Source organism: Nipponia nippon, unplaced genomic scaffold (assembly GCF_047370975.1).
Source record: "Nipponia nippon isolate SJK-2023a ecotype South Korea unplaced genomic scaffold, ASM4737097v1 scaffold_3, whole genome shotgun sequence".
Classification (NCBI taxonomy): domain Eukaryota; kingdom Metazoa; phylum Chordata; class Aves; order Pelecaniformes; family Threskiornithidae; genus Nipponia; species Nipponia nippon.
The window spans coordinates 78,191,259-78,212,867 of NW_028262347.1; the positions used below are offsets into that span (position 1 = coordinate 78,191,259).

The 21,609-nt window shown below is 40.9% G+C and overlaps 1 protein-coding gene across 5 annotated transcripts in view; it reads left to right on the forward strand.

Moving 5' to 3' along the window:
* The window catches only part of ARHGAP8 (Rho GTPase activating protein 8), an 86,245-nt gene extending 65,132 nt beyond the window's left edge, over positions 1 to 21,113 (forward strand). For all 5 annotated transcript variants that reach the window (XM_087766340.1, XM_087766339.1, XM_087766341.1 and 2 more), the window contains 4 exons: positions 4,802 to 4,879; positions 5,543 to 5,671; positions 8,724 to 8,827; positions 15,345 to 21,113. In XM_087766340.1, coding sequence (XP_087622466.1) covers positions 4,802 to 4,879; positions 5,543 to 5,671; positions 8,724 to 8,827; positions 15,345 to 15,542 — 509 coding nt within the window. In that variant the 3' untranslated portion in view covers positions 15,543 to 21,113. The remainder of the gene's footprint in view (positions 1 to 4,801; positions 4,880 to 5,542; positions 5,672 to 8,723; positions 8,828 to 15,344) is intronic.
* The last annotated feature ends 496 nt before the right edge of the window (positions 21,114 to 21,609 follow it).

Genomic DNA, 21,609 nt, shown 5'->3' on the forward strand with positions numbered 1-21,609 from the left:
ATAGGTAGGATTATTATTGTTAATATATTTTACATTTTAGAGAATATCCCCAAAGGTATAAACGACATGCTTGTCCATGTTTAAACAATTTAAAACCAAAGCTAACCTGCTGATGTTATTAGTAAAATTTCCAAAATTTGGTAACATTTGCATTCTATAGAATGGCCATATAAGGAAACAGCTATAAAAAAATGGCATAGAGAACTGATTACTAAAGAGACCATGTGAGATCAGCAGCAGCTTAGAAGTGATGGAACAATAAACTCACAGTGAAGGAATCACACTACAGAATTATAAAGCAGAAAAGATAACTGTCCCCTATAGGAAAATTATCTCGCAGTAGGCCCCATTGCCGAGTCTTTCTCTCTTACCTCATCTCTTTTGTTGACTGGAAGTGCTTTGCAGCACAAAGGTTTTGTTCGATGTTGTCTCGTGGTACCACAGGAGAGTCCTGGGCGATGACTAAGACTTCTAAATGAAATGGTAATAACCATGCTATAGAAGTTTAATGATAAAGTAGTAAATGTTCTATGGTATGATTATAGCGACAACTAAAGCTGTCCTTTTTCTGTTCAATAGCAGAAGCAGTGGTAAACAGTGATTAATCTTTCCTCCTCGTCCCCTCCATGAAACACAACAAATCTTGCTGATGGAGAAAGTTTGGGTTCCATTTTTTAATGTGAATGAATACATCCTGGTGGTGATAGTCAGAATGGGTAGAGATGGATGGTTATGCATTCTGAATATGTTTGGATTGCTGCAGCTTAGCGAGTTTGCCTTCTGGCCTCCGCTTCTTGTGATCAATCAAATATCTTTTAAAAATGCAACACCGGGAAAGCTTGACATTGGCCATGTAAATGTTTCTGAGTTCTTGGCTCTTTTGTTTTTACCTAGGGTTCATGGAGATGAGATAAATCCCAAGACTGGTTCGTGTGCCATCAAATAAAAATGAACCTTGTAATAAGCACAGTTTGTGTTTTTGGTGCTCAGGCATTGTAAATAAATTATGTTCAGAGGTGCCAAGTGTAAACTGAGAATATTCATTCATAAATCCAAAGGCTAGAGACTATGCTGTTCAAAACTGCAAGGACACAAATACGCTTTGGATTCTGTGGTGGATGCGCATCCTTGCTGCTGCTGCTCAGCTTTTCAGTAGGGCTGGAACTGTCCCTTCTCTCCCCCTCTGCCCTTGATCTGCTGCGCACCTTCTTGCAGCGCAAATCATCTTTACAAACTGCGGACATCACGCTCACTTGTTCTGTATTCATTTCACAGAGTACAAGGGAAAGGAAGGCTGTGCAATCTCCTCCTCAAACTTGTACTGTTCTAGCTTTAAAAAAAAAAAACTCAAATTTGTCTTAAGCCTAAAAATTCATAATGGCTACCACTTCAGGCATTGAAGATGGACAATTAAAATATGCTATAAACTCATCAGTCCTCGTATTAGAAATAAATTAGCTCTACTTTTTAAAAAGGAACCTTACTAGAATTAGGTAATCTGCAAGAAGATGTCTAAATCAGTTGTATTAATGAGAATGAAAACCGCTTCCAAATCAGGATGGACACTTCCTGAGACTTGGCACGACCCCAGTCAAAAGAAACATTTCCAAACTCAATTTGGGACAGAAGGAATTCAGATGCTCACTCTTGTCTGCTTTCAGAAGAGAAATAGCAAAATTAACAAAGGTTTTTGATGCCAGCAACCCTCAAATCAAGGATGATTGAAAGAAAAAGAATGTAATTTTCTCATCTCTCTCTCTTTGACAAGTTTGCAGCAATGTGACAGCATGTGTTGCTTTAATTTATCTGTATCAGTTTTGATTTTCTGTGTCTTTCCTGTGGGACAACTGATCGGGGGGGTAGAAGAAGGTTAAGTATTTTTAGCAACAGTTTATTAATTCGGAGTGTGACACAGTTGTGTCATTGCACTGTGAAATTTTGTCTGCTGTGGTAAAAGCCATCTTATTTCAATGTGGAATGAAGTGCCTGCCTGTTTTCATTTATGATTACTGACATTTAAATAATTACTCAGTTAAGTTCTCAATCGCAGAACCACTTTTCATTGAATACAGATGGCTCCTTCACTAGTCACATACTATGTTTTTCTGTATAGCTCTTAATATTTCAAATAAAATGTCACTCTCTTTGGTCTGGAGAGTTTAGTGCAAGGTAGCACTAAAAGTCCACTGATCTCTCTCTCTGTCTATCTACCTTTTCTTGGCGAGGGACAGGGAGCAGTTTGTGGTGAGTTATCTCAGCGGAGGCTCTGCAGCATTGATAGAATATGTGAGTGACATGCAGCTGCGTGTTTATCAGAACTGGAAAGCCCAGGCTAGCTGCTCGTGTCTGTCAACCCCTAGCAGTATTCTGGCAAGCACTCCTGCTCCAGGGTTGGTATTGTCTATGGACTGTGTTACCCATGCTATTAATGGCAAAATAGTTCAACTTGTACACACAAAAAAATATTTCTCTTTAAAAAGACAGCTGACATGAGTCATGCTGTAAACGGGATTTGATTAAAGAGCAATTACTAACAAAAATTAAATAGGCTACTTCAAAATTATTTTTTTAAAAAGACAAAAATGAATGCTTTGAGCTGCAATGACCAGGATTGTCTTCAGCCAATTTTGTTTCCTCATCCCGTAGCTCTGGTGGCTCTTGAACGTATTTTGTCTGCAAAAAGAAGACAAAGTGATTAATTTTATTTTAGTGTGGACACCTTGTGTTAGCTTAATTATGGTAGTTCCAAGAACTGGGCTTTTTTTCCACCTAGTGTCTGAAAAGGAAAAGACAGGTTTGGAGAAAGTATTTCCTGACTGTGTATAGGACTGTGTATTTATCCATCACAGTGGAATAACCAAGGTGAGGCTTCAGGTCCCTTTCCTCCTTCCCATCCCTTATTATGAGACCCCAGTTGGGGGCATAGGATAATGCTGTTCAGGTGATGTGACATGTGAAACACCATCATTCAAATCATGTTTTCAGATAGCTTTCCCTTGCCCTGCCTAAACAGAAGAAGCACTAAGAGCAATTAGTAGACTTACAGACTTCTAAAAAAAGTATCCTGCTCAGTTCGTGTGCATCACAGAAGTCAGAAAAATACGTTGCAAAAGGGCTGTCTCTGTACCCAAGCTCATCATTTCCCCCTTTCAATAGCATAATTGCTGTTGACTCATATTTCTGTTTACCAGTAGGCTGAAGTTATGACCCATGCTTTATTTAAAAATTGCTATAATATATTATTTTCTGGTCTGAGCATCTTTTATGCAAAAAAGATGTGGCTCTTTTGCTGTTGTGGTTCTTTTACTTTAGAAGGAGAATATAGCTTTTTCTTTTTTCCTAACAATTGCACTAACCTACTTTTAATTAGTGTCACGTCATTTGAATAGGTTGCCCACAAATATAAGAAGGATTGGAGATACCTGCTTTGGTAGTTGGCTTGTTGCCACCTCCGATCAAACAAATTGCTGTGTATTGATTCAGTTTCAGCTGACCTGGAAAATGAATTCTGGAAGAAGCACAGATGTCGCCTGTATCCCACATTTCTGCAGATGAGGATAAAAGTTGCTTTTTTCCCCCCTCAGACCTCCAAAAAACATATCCAGCAAGAGCTTAGCGTTATGTGCCGTTACAGTAACATCGATGGGATGCAGGGCCAGACAAGTACAGCTCCTGTCTACGCTACAGATTAATGTCTTTAATTAGACTCTTGAAAGCTTAGCCAATAAAGGCATAAACATGTTAAAAATTGATATTTATTACATTGTAGTTTATACAGTGAGATTCACATCAGATTAAAGCATTAACTATTAAACCAATTCCTGCAAACCAAATTGCAAGCATTTATGATGTCCATTTTCTGAAAGACTTGTTTCTACAGAAAACCTCTAGTCCACTGACAGCCAGCATAATATTCTACAAATTCTCAGGAAATTATTGTATTTCTTGTTTGCTGAGGGCAATGCCTTGATGAGCTAGCTGTTCACAGCTGCCACTTCCAAAACCATGTCTTTAGACCGGTTGCGCTATAAATCTAACGGAACGGTTTTACTACAGTGGTGCCATTTGCCGTAACTTTATTCAACTGAAACATGACCTGGTCGGGAATAAAGCAAGCGGTCGAATAGATCATAATTATTGTCCATTTGGTCCCTTTAGTAACCACACGTGTCCTTTTTAGGTATTGTAGTTTGAGATGTCATGCTCCTTCCAGAACTGAGTGCATGGGCTAAAGTTTTAATATTTAACTTGGAATTTAAGAGGCAAGGGCATAAGTGCTTAGAAAGTAACAAGGAGCTGTATTCGGCTAAACTCCAGCTAAGCCTCTAAATCTAGTCAGCGGAGCACTTTCAAGTAGAGCTTGGGGTTCTTTGCACAAGTCTCTGAAACACGTCTATGAAAATTTTCTTCGATAGATTTACAGGCATGGTTTGGGGCTCAGTTTGCAGATGCGCTCAGTGAGAGTGGGTACATAAGCAGCCTAGTAAGTCTAAATCTCCTGCTTCTATGTCATTAGGTGCAATTGAAAGCTACTGTTAAAGAAAAATGGTAGTTGGCAAGACACCTTAAGGAAAAGTGGTAGTATTTCCATGAGACACGTTAAAGAAAGTGCTGTAGGCAATGCTGAAACATGATTTTATCCTACATTCTATTCTCAAGGACTTTATTTCCAAAAAATGAGTGTATCAAGTGGCTTTCTTCCCAAACCTTCTCCCTCTCTTCTGTTTTCAACTGAACCTATAGAGAAAAACAAGGCAGTGACAGCTTTTACAGATGAGACCTGCATTAATTGTTTTTTCAGGACTACAAGTAGAGGGCCTCTTCAGAAGGTCAGCCAGCATCCAGACTATCAAAGATGTTCAGAAACTCTACAATCAGGGTAAGTTGTCATTGTACCATTGCCAGTAATAGTGAGGGCTTTGTTGATCTTGGTTTTGTTGGTGAAACAGAAATGCTAGCTTTCTTATAATTAGTTAATCATAAAACTATTTGTAACATAAAATAATAAGAGCACTACTTATACAGAAGCCTGAAAGATAGCAACAGGCACTTAATGCTTACTGAATAGTAAGCTGTCAGTTGACGTCAGACCAGAGCTTACAAAATCTGTAGCAGCTAATGAATGATATGGTTTGAGTCAAAAACGGTCTGTATTTTTATGAACATTCGTATTGCCTCTACACGCTTCTGTAGTTACGAAGTACAATGTCTCTGTGTCATTTTGCCTCTGGTGTTTTTCCATGGTTATGGCAAAGAAATATAATTTTACCTAATAATATATGAAATGTGGTGAAGTAATTTTGAAAGTCACTGACTTCCCTGGGAAGTCATTTTATGAAATGCCTTTATGGGAAGAATCTTTTATAGCAAGATTAATAAAACTCTATGAAAAATACAAAAATAAAATGCCAGGAGTTACCAGTAGCAGCAAGGCAAGAGGTTTTCTGTTCAGAATGTAGTGTGAAACAGTTTTTAAGCAGTAGTTTGAAGACAAAGTAAAACATATGATTGAACACCTTTTTTCTTCTTTTTCTCCTTTTAGGCAAGTCTGTGAATTTTGATGATTATCATGATATCCATATTCCTGCTGTTATCCTAAAGACTTTCCTAAGGGAACTGCCTCAGCCATTACTAACGTTTGAGTGTTATGATCATATCCTTGGAATCACCGGTGAGTATAAATAAGCGTTAGAAAAATGTATACAGCAAGTTGAACTGGACCTGGCTAATTCGTAATCACTGCTGTTTGCTAACCATGACGCAGTTGTGGGTATATAATATTATTAGTGCTTCACTGCAGCCATGGATGGACAACCTCATAATCCATACCAGAGCAGGGTGGTCAGGGTTACCAAGACCCTCTCTGCTTTTTACAAGGTTTACTGGCTATCTATATATTATACTGTATTACTGGATCGGACTTCTCACTGTTAGGGCTCCATTTTCATGTCATGGCACAGCACTGAGTCAGTCTCAGTGATACAAGTTATGTCAAAGCAGTTTTAGTTTTAGCAGCAGGATTGCGAAAATTGTGGAAACAAAATTTAGTTGGTCATTTGTATGCTGCTTTCTTTTTTTTTCCTTTTTTTTTTTGTGGGGAGGGGATTTGTTTTTATTGCAGCTATTCCCAGGGGATAACATATTGGGGAAGAAAGGATCTAAAGCCATGAGACTAGAAGACATTGATTGTCTAAAGATCTGGCACCACATAAAACTATGAATTATAAAACTTTCATTATGTGACCTTTGTCAGGGACAAGGAGTTTACAGTGTTGGCAAGGCAACCCCATAATACATAGGGGTTGAATATCTGAGATCCCAGAATATCTGGGAGTTAGTACCTAGTACTTGTAGAGACTGGTATTTTGCCATCCAGGCTATAGTCAAGCTAGCAGGGAACCCATAGGTCTTCCAGTCACAAGTAACAAGCACATGTTTTTCCAAAACCTGCTTTTTGAGAAAATTATATCTAAATGGAGTATGGCTTCCAACAGAGTCTGTTAGCGTACCTCTGGTAACCATGGGCTGATGCCGTTGCAAAGTGTAGGTTATCATCACTATAATAACTGTTGCTGTTGGGGTAGGGCACTAAAATAATTCAGACTGGGGATAAATCTCAATTACTACATGTTTGTAAAGTGTAGAAGTACAGCAAGTCTACAGTTACACTGTATTCTAGGTAAAATTCTTATACTGTGCCCATCACTAGCATCTGCACATACTGTTTCATATCATTAACTTTATTCATGTATTTCCATTAAAAAACTTAATCGGGTCATGCTCAGAACCCTCTGAAGTTCTCTACTCTTTTGCTATTTGCAAGTCTGTAGATCACCACCTTCCAAATTAAGGATTCATCTGTTCCCACAATAAATATCTCAGGGCATTGAGAAAAACAGTTCTATTCACAGGAAGGTGGTAGAAATGGAGGGACTAAGGATAGTCACTCAGAACTGGAAAGAAAGGTGTGTAAATGCTGATTTTTACTGAACTAATCTTGTGCTGACTTTCTGGACATGATATTGCTTTGTGATAGAGCTAAGTGAAAAATGGGAACAAGTCTGAAAAGAATCTGAGAGCAATGCATTGTCCTAGGAGCACTGGGAGGTTTTGCTTGGCAAAGTGCCTGTGAAACATTCATTCCATGTTATTTTTGTTTACTGGCATTTTAAATGTTGACAAAATATGTTGAAAAGTGGAGTTTAAGAGAATTTCTCCTTGGGCTTTCTTGTTATGCAGTGTGATGTCCACTGTCTTTTCTTGGTGCTGTGGTGATATCCCGATTTTAAAAGATCTTAAGCTTGAGAGCCAAGCTGGACTGCAGCAAAGGCATATTCTGTGTGAATACAGTGCAGAAGGGAGCTTTGAAGAGGTGTGAGCGGAGACAGCTGTCTTGGGATGATTTGTAAATTCTCATTCTGTCTTCTGGAAGACACCAGAGCAGTGTGTGATGTATCTATTACATCTCTTAACCTGCAAACCCAGAAATACAGTATCTCTGCTTTGCAATACTTAGAAATAATACTGAAACTTTTCTCTTTAGTGTCTCATCTAAAACATTTTTTTAAAGAATTATTGATGGGAGCTGTGAAATAAATGAGCCGAGTGACTGACTAAAAAAATTAATAAAATGCTGAAGCTTGTAACTGTCAAAGAACTTGTTCTTTGGTCATGAAAACTGCTAACAAGAGTTCCTTTGCCCAGTATTGCTGCAATTCCTGCATTATCTACTCTGCAGAAGGCTGACAGAAAAATTCTTGGGATTCAGATTATTGTGTCTTACGGGAACTGATAGCTTTGCAGTAGGAGAAATGTCAACACAGCTCACCACAGTATAGCTTCATGTATTTAATCCACAGCTTAGGGGAACATTTAACATGCTGGCGTTTTGTGCATGCACACATACTTCTGAGCACCTCTAGCTGTGTCAGGGAGAGGGACAGAGAAATGCAACAAATGCAGAAAAAACATTATCACAATGAGCTGGTTAGGTCAGGCATGATTGTGATCATACGACCTTTCTCCAAATTGGTGTTAAACTTCCAGTACTAAAATAATTACAATATTCCGGGGGTGGGGGGTGGGTGGGGGTGGGTGGTGGAAGTCACTTGGAACAATATTTGAAATATTATCCAGTGTTAGTGTAATTCTCACCCAGACTGTCTAGATGATGCAAGGAGTTTGAGGGTCCAATTCTGGTTTTGCCCATCTGTAGAAATGAGTTAATAAACCTGCTTAAATTTAATAAAGTTAATAAACCTCATAAATTTCTGCCAAGACAGAAGAGTGTCCTGCGGAATCACAAAAGTGTTTTTAAAGTTATTAGAGTGCCAAAAGAGCATTTTGGGCAGGACTATGTCTCAGCAAGAATAAAATCAGAGCATAAAAAGTAGATGTCTGGATTCAGTGTGTGGAGAGATAATGGGATTCAAATCAAGACCTTTGAAAGTCCTTTCTAGCAAAGAAATTATTTTGGCTATTTCACTGAATTGAGAAAATACTCTGGAAGTTAGTCTTAGCCAGATACATGATCATACAAAATATGATAGGGTCATTCAGAGGGATAACCCTAACTGTTACTGTGGTCGTGGAGGTTAGTAGAACTGAATTTTGTGGTCAGTTTTACAGATGGATACCTAAAGTAATTCCAGCAGATACAAATAAGGTATTATTTCTTGGTAATATTTGATGTTTTGGAGTTAAGACTGACTTTGACATTGCAGGTGTGGAGAGCAGTTTACGAGTCACCAGATGCAAGCAAATCATTCAAGGACTTCCTGAACACAATTACGTTGTTCTGAAATACCTGATATGCTTTCTCCATATGGTGAGTATAGGCAAAATTGCCAAAGTAGTGCCAGTCTTTTGTTTCTAAATCTGTTCTTGTTAGTTCAACATTGAAAATCTCCACAGAAAATAAAACTGAAGAATTTTTAAAGTATGGTGAGGTGCTGGTGCAATACTTGCCCACTGAGTGAACTCAGGATGCAGAACCCGCCATTTCTAATAAAAGTCAGTGCAAAACAATGGCCTGGTTGTCCCTTCACCATGCAATTCTTTAGATGTAATGAAAACTACTGTGTGAATTTAAATGGAACTGTGCCTGTACTGGAATATTTAAAAGTTCTGTCCTCCAACTCCACATTCAGAAATGTATGTTTTTATTGATTTAGTTTTTGTTTTTTTCCTATTTTGCAGTGAGAAAAGGCCTGAAAATAGTGGTTGTGTAATTTTTGGTGCCAGAGAAAAGCTGGGTGAAATCACTTTTTTTTCTCCAAAGTTTAAATCTTGAGCAACTAAAACACCAAATAAATTAATGTCATTTTAGAAAATGATAGAAATATTAATGAGCTTTAGAACAACAATCAGCAAAATATTTTATATTAAATCTTTAAAATAACATTTTCGTGTTTAAAATAGCCTTTCATCCTGTAATTTACTACAGTGTTAAATGAAAAACTTTGACCATGCCATTTTGCAAGGATTTTTGGTATGCTTCAGGATAAATGAGATTGTGTGTCTTTTGTCCTACTTTTTGATTTGCTGATGTTTTTTAACCTGTTTTTGGAAACCCCACAAGTGTGAGGGTTTGGGGAACATCCATTACAAATAGTTCTACAGTTAGCCTAGTAACGTCCTTTGGTTGCCAGTTTATGTGCAGGAAAAGACAGTAGTAGGAGTGTTAATTTCTCTTCCTTCTGCCTTATCCAATGCATTGCCTTTTCCAGATTGGATTTTCAAACCCAGGTGCCTAAAATTGAGGATCATTGTGTAGTTGTCACCTAATTAAAGTGATCTAGCCTTCAGAGCCCACCAAAGCAATCATATATGTGCAACGATGCTGATTTTCACCAGTGGAGGAATTAGCCCTCAGTAACTGTTCTTGGGCCACAATCTTGTTTGCCCTATTCTAGCCAGCAGCATATTTCAGAAACAAGTACATTTATTCCCTTTTTCTATCAAAACACTACAGAAAAGCAAGATTAAAGGAAACACGTTGATATGACCCTCACTCAGACAGCACTTGCAGGGTTTCTGTAATACCCATGTGTTCGTTTACTGTTGCTTAGCTGAACTCTAATGCTATTAAGGAAATCCTCATGCCATTTGCTATTATTTTAGCAACTGATCCTCAGTGTTATGAATCGTGTAAGTGACTTTGTTCCAATAATAGATGCACCATCTCAACGCACTTCTTAAGAGCTGAGCACTTGAGGTGTTAATGAGGTGTGCAAAAGTACTACATAGTGTTTTCTGTAATTGGGCAACAGAACATAGCATTATTTTTGAGTATGCCTTGTTATGTAAAGCACAGCATCAAGTTGATACTAGTGCTCAGATCTGCAATTTTTGCTGATCTATGGCTTCTCATCCTTAATGTCTCAGGGAATATTTGCATTTGGAAAGGTCAAGGGAACATGAAACAATCTAGGAGCTAGAGATTTCTATTCATTGCAGATCGGTGTGCTGCACAAGCTGCCACAATTCAAACTTTAACAGAGCACTTTACCAATAATCCTAGTTTTTACCTGCAAGCATCAACCTTCTTACATGTAAGAGGCAATTTAATTCTTCCATGAGCTCAGCCTTGAGTAGTGCAAGAGGTACTTGTGGTAATTTCATGAAGTGGCATGAATTGTAATCACTAGATACAGGTTTTGAACACTCCAGGTTTGATACAGGCTTGTGGAAGAAGGAAAAAAAAAAAAAAAAACATTTTCTCTGCAGTCTCAACCCCTTTACTTAATGAAACAGCTCCTTCTAGTCCAAGGGTGCAACACAGTGCAACTCCTACAGAAGTAAAAGACTCAAATTTCAAAAATAGGTCCAAATTCTTTAACCTTAGATTAGGAGTGATTTTGCAAGTAATGAGCCCAGCGTGCTGTGAAAGGTACAAGCTGTCCATCTCCCCCTTGCAGTGCATCTGGCTGCCAGAGAGGGATTTGCAGGGTCCCCTTGGAGCTGCAGTGGACTGAGGTCCCTAGGCAGCACTGCGCAACCAGGAGCAAGAGGGAAAACAAAGACTGGTTTTCACAAGTCAGTCCCTGAGTTATGTCTTTAAAAATATCCGTGCTCGCTCAGCTGATCTCACAAGAGATGAGTGTGCACAAACAAGCGTTTGTGTTCCACCAGCCCTGTGTTGCACATGCAGTGAAGTGGATTTATGAATGCACATGCAAACTTAAAGGGCTCAAAGAAGTCTCCTTGCAAATTACTTGGCAAAGCACGCTGAGGGCTACAGTTACCCAGTTCTGAAGCCAGAAACCATTTAGTAGAAAACTATAATTGTAGTTTTCCATGACAGTCTAAGGCTAGATGATCAGGAAAGTCCGTAGAGGCAATATCATCTAGATTGTGTTTTTATAACCATGTCTTTGGTTTTGGTACCAGCTGATAGAGCCCCCTCTCTGCGCTTACACACTTTCCCTCTCTGGTGCTTATTTCTGTCCCTGCAGTCATGCCTGATGCAGGGGAAGGGTGGCTGACTTGACTGAAAGAACCATTGCAAAAACCCGCCAAATTCAAAACATCAGACTTGAACCAACTAGAGAAAATTGACAAGGTTTTGGGGCCCATGAGCAATGCTTCAGAGCAGTAACTGAAGCAGCAAAGTCAAAGCCAAGCCCAAGCTGGAAAAAAAATGCTCTGAATTAATGTTTTGTCTCAATCGCTTGTCCAATTGAAAAGTGTAATTAGCACCAGCAACGCTTGGGGGTGGCTGGAAATGACAGGACATGTTGGGAAGGATTAGATGACTAAGCCTCGTGGAGCAGTTGGCACGTCTGCAAGGTAGCTGAGAGTGGGGGATAGAAACTTATATTTCCAGTCAGTTTGTGGAGGCGTTTTAATATCTAGTAATTTTCTTTTGAAAATGTTTTGTGGAGTTCCTTTCAGCATTGCGACTGAGAAGCCAAAGAGATGGTGATGTCCTTATATTTTTAAAACAAGATGGTAATTGGCTGTTTCTACTCTCTGTATTTCACTATTTAAGTTCATTAGGCAGTGTAGTGGCTGTCTGCTTTCACTCCTGCGGTATCCATGAGGGTGCTGGGATGGAAGTATGTGGAATCCAAAAATCGTCACGATTTTGGTGGGGGAGCTGGGTGTTTATTCTGGGATAGTGAAGATATATATTTTGCATTTGTTGATGTGGCGCTAGGTCCTTGGAGAATTGTCTTTTATTAGCTTGTGAAATTGACAGAGCAAGTGTATTTTCACTTGAAACAGAGAGGAGAAGGAGTCAGGGGGTTTAGTCCGAATGCTAAAGATGTCATTTGTATTTCTTAGATAGAACGTAGCTTTGGGGTGCAGTTATTTAGAGGGGTATCCTATGAAGAGGTTGGCTGACTGCATGCTGCCCATACATGGTCTAGTGTTGGAAGAAAACATCAGCTGCTCATGATAGCGCTGTAGATGAAGTGGATGTGTTCGTGTCGTTCAAGAAAGAAATCTGGCATTGGAGGAGTGAGGGGGTTGAGACAGTGCGAAGCCTGATCCCATCGGGGAGGAATAAAGCCATTACCACTGGTGTGACGACGCTTCCTTGCTTGCAGCTCTTGATGAGCCAGCAACGATTCCTGTGGAGACAGAGTTGGATTCAGTTGCATGCCACTTCTTGGATCTGCTGAGGAAGGGATTGCTGTGCATTTTGGAGTGAAGCAACATGCTGTGTCTCCCTTGAATGCCTAAGTGTCAGCCTGATTGATGACTCAGAGATAAGGCTTAGTGTAGTTCTGCCTCAGATGATATAATCACTGGTTCATTTTTCTTAAGGATTTTCTCTCTCAGGGGAGAGGCTGTGTCATGGGTATTTTTGTTGATCATTTCAACATTGACTGTCTCCTTGAAGTGTTCACAGGGTGGTGGCAGGTGGAAAGAGATGGTTTCATCTTAGAAACATTCTTTGAAATAGTTGGCCTAAAGAAAAAAAAAAAAAAAATCTAGCTCTACCAGCAAGTCGCAGTGGTGTTGCTTTGGGCTGAAACATTGGCCTTCGAAGGCAGTGGCTAGGTTAAGGTGGGTGTGTTTCAGCTATCGCTTGAAGACAGCACCTGTACACAGCTTGTGGGATTGAGTGTGTCAGGGAGCACTCCCAAAAACCAGGGGAAGAGAACTGCAACAGGTTTGGATCCTGCCACCCTCCACTGTCCTCCAGTACTATACCACGTGCTTCTGTATACACTTAAGGTACCTGCCTTAGGATATACAGCACATATCTTTGGTTTCATGCTATAGAAAACACAATGATGTGATGGGCTGTAGCTCTCACATTATTTTAGAGACTTTCAACTGAAAGAAACACCAAAAAATATTTTGTCCTCGATCCACAGGGGTTTCACAGTACAACATTACACAGTGTAGATGCAGCCAGTATGAGCAACTTGACCCCAGGGCCAGAACGCAGTCCCTAACCTTGTTATAGTTAGCAGTATCCAAATGCCAGCTTCGTTTTCCAGCCACCTTCAGGGTAATACCCAGGTCTATTTCTCCCTGCTAACAGGGTACTCCTGTTAACATTGTCCTAATTGTTTTCCCTCATCAGTTATTTTGGTAGTAGTTTAGCTTTTGCTACATTGCTGTAGTATAATGAACTCTTATTTGAGCTGATGTCATCTGAAGCAGATTAAATGAACGAGATGGGCTTATTGGTTTTTCTGTATAGTTAAATAGTGCATTGAGAGCAGTATGTGAAGGTCAGCAGGCTATACGTGGTTTGTACTCTAGAGAGAATGATGTGGGTTTTGCATAAGGTCATGAAGCAGGCATTGCCGTTTAATCTGATGACTTTTTATTCTCAAATTGTGAAGTCAATCCTTTGAAAAGGTAGGTATGGCACCAGTATTTCCTTATTAATACCTCCTTCCTTTATCCAGCCCTGCTTCGTGACCTTAAAAACAATTGAAGCCTTTAATATTTGTAGCAGAAGTAGCATCACGGTAGCTTTGATGTCCCGGGAGGGTGAGGCAAAGATTGGAGGGAAAAATAGTACCTATTATTGGAAAAACTAACATGGTTAGGAAGAAAATGTTATGGTTTTGGCCACATAAGTGCTTCTTCATGTCCCCCAAGGAAAACACTTCCATCCTGTGCACGTCTAAAGCGCGTTGCATCCCCATATGGCTGAGCAAATAGGCTCCTTGCTAGGTAAAACACCAAGGAGGGTGGGACTGTGCTGTAGGAGATAGAGGGGAATGAAACCTGTGTTACCAGGCAGAGGGCAACTGGACTTTATGCATATGCTAAGAAGTGTTCACATGATCATAATGTTTCTTAGATTTTCCTCTAGTGCCCTTCGGCTTTTCGTAGTACTACAGAGCTGCCTTTTCAGGAGGCTTTATGGCAAGGCAGAAATGGAGAAACACTGAGAAGCAGAATTTTTGCTTTCCTGTTCCACCTGAAATTGTAGCAGGAAGAATACAGGGAACATTTTGCCCAACAATTCCTTGTTCTGTTCTGAGATGACAGCTTCAGAGTAACCCGTACATTGCAGTTTGTGACTGCATGGTCTTCCTATGACAGTTTACTGATCAACAACTGCAACCATCAGCCTGAGAAGAACTGTCTGAATTACCTAGGTCAGGAGGAACCAAGAGCACCTTCAGCTTGCTGGCTCTTTACAATAACACAGAACTTGTCAGACAGGACACCCAGACCATATTGGGCTTTAGATACCAGCCATGCAATGCAGGAGAGCAAAACAAATTCCCTGCCAAGCTCACACAGAGAAAAAAAATATTCCTGCTACCCAGTTCTGGGCTCACATCCACAGATATAAGTAGGAGACATCATCCAGGTGCAGAGAAGATTTCAGTGCTGTGGATTTTATCTACAGCCCATTTTCACCTCCATTGCTTCAGAGGAATTGGATGGCTGTGGAGGTACTTGGAAGTGAAGTCATGCATCAGTGGGAGGAAAAAAAAAATCCTTCTAAAGCCTTGCAAACAACTTGAGAAGTCCTCGAGGTTTATTCTATAGAGGAGTTAGTACCGAAGCAGATGGGATAGCTGTTTGTTCATGCTGTCCTTCCCTGCCCCCCCAGCAGAGATAACAATAGATTCCATATAGAGGGATTGAAAACAATTAATTTTTCTAGCATAAGGAAACAACTCATCCTTTTTGCTTGACTTACTGACATCTTCTCTCGTACTTGAGGGACACAGGCTCCAGTGGCCCCATAGCTCTAGGCTGCATAGTCAGCCCTGAGGCTGTTAGGAAGCCAGTGATGCACCTGTGGCCAGGGTCTCCTCCCATTATTGGTTCATCCTCAATACAGGATGGTGTCTTGTCTCTTGCTCTCTGGGGCACGTGTCTGCATATATATATTCATGTTTATGTTTTTCCAGGTTTCACAGGAGAGCATATATAACAGAATGACAGCATCCAGCCTGGCCTGTGTCTTTGGCTTGAATTTGATCTGGCCGTCGAAAGGAACAGCTTCCCTGAGTGCTCTGGTACCTCTGAATCTCTTCACTGAACTGCTGATAGATTTCTACATTAATATATTCAACTCCCGAACAGTGCCTGGTGAGATCTTACCTTAATGCTCCCAGAAGGGAAAATGGAGTATGGCTGCCTGAGGGAAAGGTCTCCGTGCCTCAACTGGTGGGAGCTTTATATTCAGGGCTCTCTCCTGCGAAGAAAACTTTCCATACAGAGCAAAGTTCCTATAGCTTTCCAAATACCAAAGATGTTGGGAGAAGCACACTGCCCCCTATAGTCTCATCCCATGGGGGAGAATATGTAAGTGAACATTCAAAGACCAACAGGTCAGCATGAATCCCCTTATTAAACTTAAGCAGCTGACAAAAAATGGTATGCTAAAAAAAAATCATGACACTATGTGCCAGTCTGTCATTTCTTTGGGGATCTGGAGACCTTACTATGTGGCATTATTTTCTGGGGCCATGCAGAGCTGGACCACTGGACCACTTCTGAATGTACAGGTTTCTTCTTTTTTTATTTTTTTTTATTTGAATACAAGTTTGTTAGAAATTTCCCTATTAAGTTAATAAAAGATGGAATCAATTTTTAAGATACTAAAATTTCTAAACTATTTTTCCATATATTTCAGTGTCTTGTTTTACACGAAAAGGTGTGGGCAGTTGTGGCACATCAGGTTTGCAATTACCATGGAGAATAAAGTGTTTCCTGGGTAATTGGAGTTGTGCAGACAGCTAACTAATTATGCTTGCAAATATCGAATATATGCAGTTAATCACTGTAGTTGCACATGCAAAGTGTGTGGAAGTTTTTTTTCTTATTATAAGTTCAAATGGGGAGCAATAATCTTATGGTTTTTTTCTCTAAATACTTGGAATTTTCATCAGTGGAGTTATATCAGTGAGTACATAATACAGAATGTAGACTAACTTTGAGAAGAGTACCCCTGATGTTTGGGTTGCATGCTTTTGCAGTTTGAGTTGAAAGAAATCTGCTCTTCAGATCAGTTTCTCTAGAAAGCAGTAAGAGCAACAACTTGGATAATATACCTAATATCATTTTTATTCATTGAAAGTCTATTGTTAGTCCCAATGTGAATAATTAGCCAACATAAAGGGAGAGTTGTCAGTGTTTTCTTTCTAACTATGCCATTAATATCGTTTGTATTTGATGAACTCCAGCACACTGCTATTTTATTGTTTAACACTGATTGGTAATGGGGTGGTGTAACAAAGTTATCATTATAGTTGCCTGCAAAGCAAAAAATTAGCCAGTGGTTAAAAAACGGTAAGCAGTATTTTCCCTAATGCTCTGGTCTTCCTGCTTCTGTACAAAGCTTACAAAACAGAAGGACTATTTAGATGTCAGTAAAAGTAATAGTCTCAGGAGGGGAATTTGGGCATCCCCTCCTCTGCAAACACAGAGCCACTTTTTATCCTGTAGGTTCTAGCAAGCTGAGGGTTTGTACTTCTGGCCTTCCTCTTAGCAGTTACAAACTGCCTGCCTGCATAAAGGGTGCAACAAAATCTTATTGCAGTGGGTAGAGAGGATTCATTCTTGACAGCAATTTCAGGAAATAACCAAGTATTCAGAAGGCTGTGAAATGCTGGATGTGCCAGGCCTTCATTTGCCCAGTAGGTGTCATCTATAGCACTAGGCAATGATTAAAATTTGAAAAATACAGAGGCTTTAGAACAAGATGTGTTAGGACCAACTTCTCACTTCACAGTCGTGTGTTTTCCTGTTCCTCAGGTGTCTTAAAGACAACTTTTTGGCTTTTGAATATCTGTAAGTAATAACCACACGACTCCTATTTAAGTATAAAGTCTTGCGTAATACAAAGAGAATAATTAACAAGCATCCATGGTTGTTGCATTTCAGCAAAATGAGATTGCCAAGGATAAAACTGTCGTCGTTTTGTATTGCAACTCATCAGTTTTACATCTAAGTTATCAGCGACAGCGTCATAGCCTGTTGTATTATGAAAACCAAACACAATTACGCTCAGCCCTGCTCAGCGACTTGGCAGCGTGGTTCTGTGCATCAGCACCCTGTTCTTACAGGGGAGGAATCTGGCCTCTAGGAATTAACTAAATCTGAGTATTTTGCCACTCTCTGACCTCAGTCAAAATAGATATGCCTTAGTTTTGCTGTCTGTAAAAAGAAGGAGCACCTGACATTAGAAAAGTGCTTTGGGATTAAATGCTGATAAGTCCTATAAAATGGTTGTTTTCCATTTCCCCGTGTTCTCTTCCAAAATCCGGCAACATCAAACGGCATTTAGTCTTCAGGCTATACTGCGTAATGGGAATGTGAGTCCTGGATAGTTTTAGCACAGTAACGTAGCAGGCCCCTGTAGGGGTGAAATCCTGAGTTCACGGAAGTCAGCTCTGCTCAGAAAGTCCCCAGAGCCCGGGGAGGGGACTCCCTCATGGATTTAGTTCTCCGGCTCATCCTAGGTTGGGAGAGAGCGGGAATTTGGCAGCAGCAGTCGTGCTGGTGAAGCGAGCCCTCAGGGCGCCGCTGCCTCTGACCCCTTTACTCTTACAAGTAGAAGTACAAGCAACAAGCATCCCTTCAGCTAATTTGCCTGCCTGTAGACACACAAGATGATCGTTAAAACCAGACTCGCTCTCGGTATTGGTCACATGCCAAACTGCAGGTCTTCCTTTTAGTGCTTTGTAAACTACCATTTTCCAGCAATTTATAGCTCCTCTCATTTAGTGAATGAAGAACAAAATGGCGTTTTCCCATCTCAAGGTGCCTTCTTCCGTTAAAGAACAGATAACATCTGTTATCCGCCAGTGGGGGTAATTTGATGCTGCTTAAGAGAAGCAGAGGCTCTGGTTCTGATTGCCGTTAGCACTGGTGGGGGCAGTGAGGCAGGGGGACGGGGGCTCCCGCTCCCCTTTGCCTTCCTGCCTCCCCAGCAGGCAGCCCGAGACAGACGTAAGGAAGGTACTCGCCTCCACCCCAGCCTTTCCCTGCAAGCCTGCTCCTCACGGGGAAGGGACTTTCCCAATTCAAAGGCACCTGGGTAGCAAAACCCTCGCAGTGATGAGACCCCAGCTCTGTCCCCCCTACCCCAAAGGAACTGGCGAAATCCTCCATCTGCAGCAGAAGCCCCCAATCTCCGTCCTGAGTGCCAGACTTAACTATGACATTCAATCAGCTCTCATGAATTATTCAGAAGGGTTTGGAGTGAAATTCATGTTAGAGAAATATATGTTTCAAATTTCCTGACTCTAAGAGGAGTCCTGGAGGTGTCCCCTGCAGTTACTTTGATAACAGTTTCTCTTTACAAATGATAATTGCACGATTCGAGCTTTTGTACAGTGTGGCCTTGTGAACTCTTCTCTCATATCAAAGAACAATTTTCAGATCATTTCCATAGCAAAAAGAAAGTGATTATGGAGATAATCTGTTGGAAACACACATGCTGGATTTCAGTTTAAAACAATAAAATGCAGTCATGGAATGAGAAATCAAGTGTTACCTAGCTGACAATATACAGAGAATAAATTGCCTAAGCATTTTAGTTTACTGAGCTGTTAGGAGTTGAAAATTGGTCCCAAGATTAGTCTGATTATCAGGATGCCTCTAGCAACAAGCACCGAAGGGGGAAGGGAATACTTTTCTACCCTGAATCTACGAAGAAATGTAAGAAGATTGAACAATGTCATTAACCGAGGGGGGTCTTTACAGTTCTTACAAAAAACTTCCATAAATGCAGATTTTCTGTCTGTGTGTGCTGCAGCACTCCTTGAGCAGCATCCATCACAGAATCTCTCAGAGCCTTATAAGCTTTAATATATTCATCCACTCATGAGGAAACTAATAATAGAAAAGCCCCAGATATTTTATTCACATGTTAAATGTGTACTTAGGTAGCAGGTTGAACTTTTAATGGGATTGATGGTACAGACATCCCCCCGCTTCATTTCCTGACTAGTTTGTCTTCACAACCCTGGAAGATGTCAGTTTGCCAACACTCCCACTCTTGAAGCAGTCGCGGGGGTGTTGGGGCATGGGGGGAAAAAGTCAGGGAGAGTTACTGCCAGCACCTGTAATTTATGAAGTGAGAAGCTCCTGTTCAGTTGAAGCTCTACTGGCTAGTCATGTTCCTGCCCGTATTCTATTCATTTCTAACCTGTTTTTACCTACAAAGAGGAGTCGGAAGCAAACATACTCTGCTTTAAGTAGGAACATCTCCATTGGAGCCAAAGGTGTGACTGTGAGAAGTATGTAAACTGTGTGTTAAATGATACATGTGGCTGGCGCGTGAAACGTGTTCTGCCTTTCCTGGTGGAGTGATACTCATTTTCACCATCTGAAGTTTGCTTTTTGTCTTTATCTGTGCACATCCTGGAAAGCCATTTCAGTGTATTCCACCTAATGTAGCAAAGGATTCCAGTGTCCTCCAGCATCATCTGAGAGCAGCGGAGGATTGCAGTGGGGTGCTACAAACGCTGTCTTCTTTCTTGCAAACTGGAAAGCTTGAGAAAGGACTGCCTTAACTGATGAGATTTCTTTGGGGTTAGGTTGGGGGTTTGGACAGTGAACTGGCCTGGAGACTAAGAAGGAAACTTTCAAATACAACCAGGAAAAAAGCCCTTTTCCACACCAGGCCTGTGAGCACCTAAAAAGTGTTACCCAGAATTGTCACTCTGAGGGAAGAGAGTCTTGGTTTGCCTCTTCGAGCTGGAGATACACAAACACATGATGGTACGTGAGTTCTCCTGTTTCTTCCCAACTGGGGTCTGTTGCCTGTAGTGTTAGGAAAGCCATGGTAATTGTACGCAGAAGGACCATAGTCCTACTATCCTGGCTATTCCTCTCTAGAGTAGCTGGCAGCAGCTCAGTCTTAAAAATGATTAACTGATTGGAAAAAATATTTCTGCTGGAACATGCCAACTCAACAAAAAATAAAAGCATTTTCTTAAAAGGCTCAGTTTTGGTGCTGTTCGTTCAGAAATCATTACGTTCTTCCAGAAAGCTGCCTGCGTGCTTCTGAGCCGTGGACCCCCAGGCTCGCCCAGGGCCTGGCTCCAGCTCTGCCGGCCACTGTGGCACTCCAGAGCAGGGGAAACGAGCATCGCTGTTTCCCATTCATGGTCTCTTGAGGTGGCATCACCTTTCTGCATGCGGTGTTGCAGTTATTGCCAGAGGTAAGGAGGGAATTCTGCTGGAGCCGGGGGAGATGACACACATAGCTGACTGATCATTAAAGCTGACTTCTTTTCTGCGGCCCAGATTTCTCCATGGTGCAATCATCGTGCAGAAATGACTGGCAGTCTCTCTGTAGTCCCCAGAGCACGAGCTCATCACTCACAGGGTTAGGGCTTGCTCCTGTAGTTGGGAGCAGCTGGATCTGATGCCTATCCCAAATGCTTGGGGGGCAAAACTGCAGACTGCAACATGGAAACATGCTTCTCCGAAACACAGCCTGGTCTACTACCTGCTTCATTTTCTTTTGCTTCATTCCTCAAAAAATGACTCATTTAAGCTACTGCTAGCGCAGACACTCCTGCCAACCTCCTCAAGCCTAATATGAAATCAGGGTTTCTATCTTTTTGGTTTTTTTCTCTATTACATGGATTGTGTTCCCCAATACTGAATTGTGCTCTCAAATTATTTCTGCACTTCAACCTTTAATTGCCCACAAAAGCAGTTTACAGCCTCTTACTCTTCTACCATGAAAATTATCCCCTTAATTAATGGGACAATAAAAAGCAACTGTAAAACGCACCAAACTGCATCATCTTTAGTGTCTGAACTGGATTTCTGCAGCAGTCGTGGAAGAGTCTTCAGATGGGTGGATTTTTGACACTTCACCCAGGACTTTCTTGACCCAAAGCTCTAAAAATAGTAAGAGTTGTAGTAAGGTACTTAGTTTTCCTGTTTCAAAAGCTTCCAAAGAAACACATTCTCCCCCTGCTTCACCTGCCGGTGTTGCATTTTTTTTTTTCCATATGTATTTTGCACCCCTTCAAAGCTGCATCCTCTGCCTGTTGCCGTTTACATCCTTCATCATCTGCAGTCTGTCAGCAGTCTGCCTAAGTTGGGCAGTGGTGTTACACTCGCGCCCACCACCGCGCTTTTGCGAGGGTAGGAATGGTCTGAGGCTGTCGTGGCTGTTCTGCGGCTGGATAAACTGAACTGAAACCG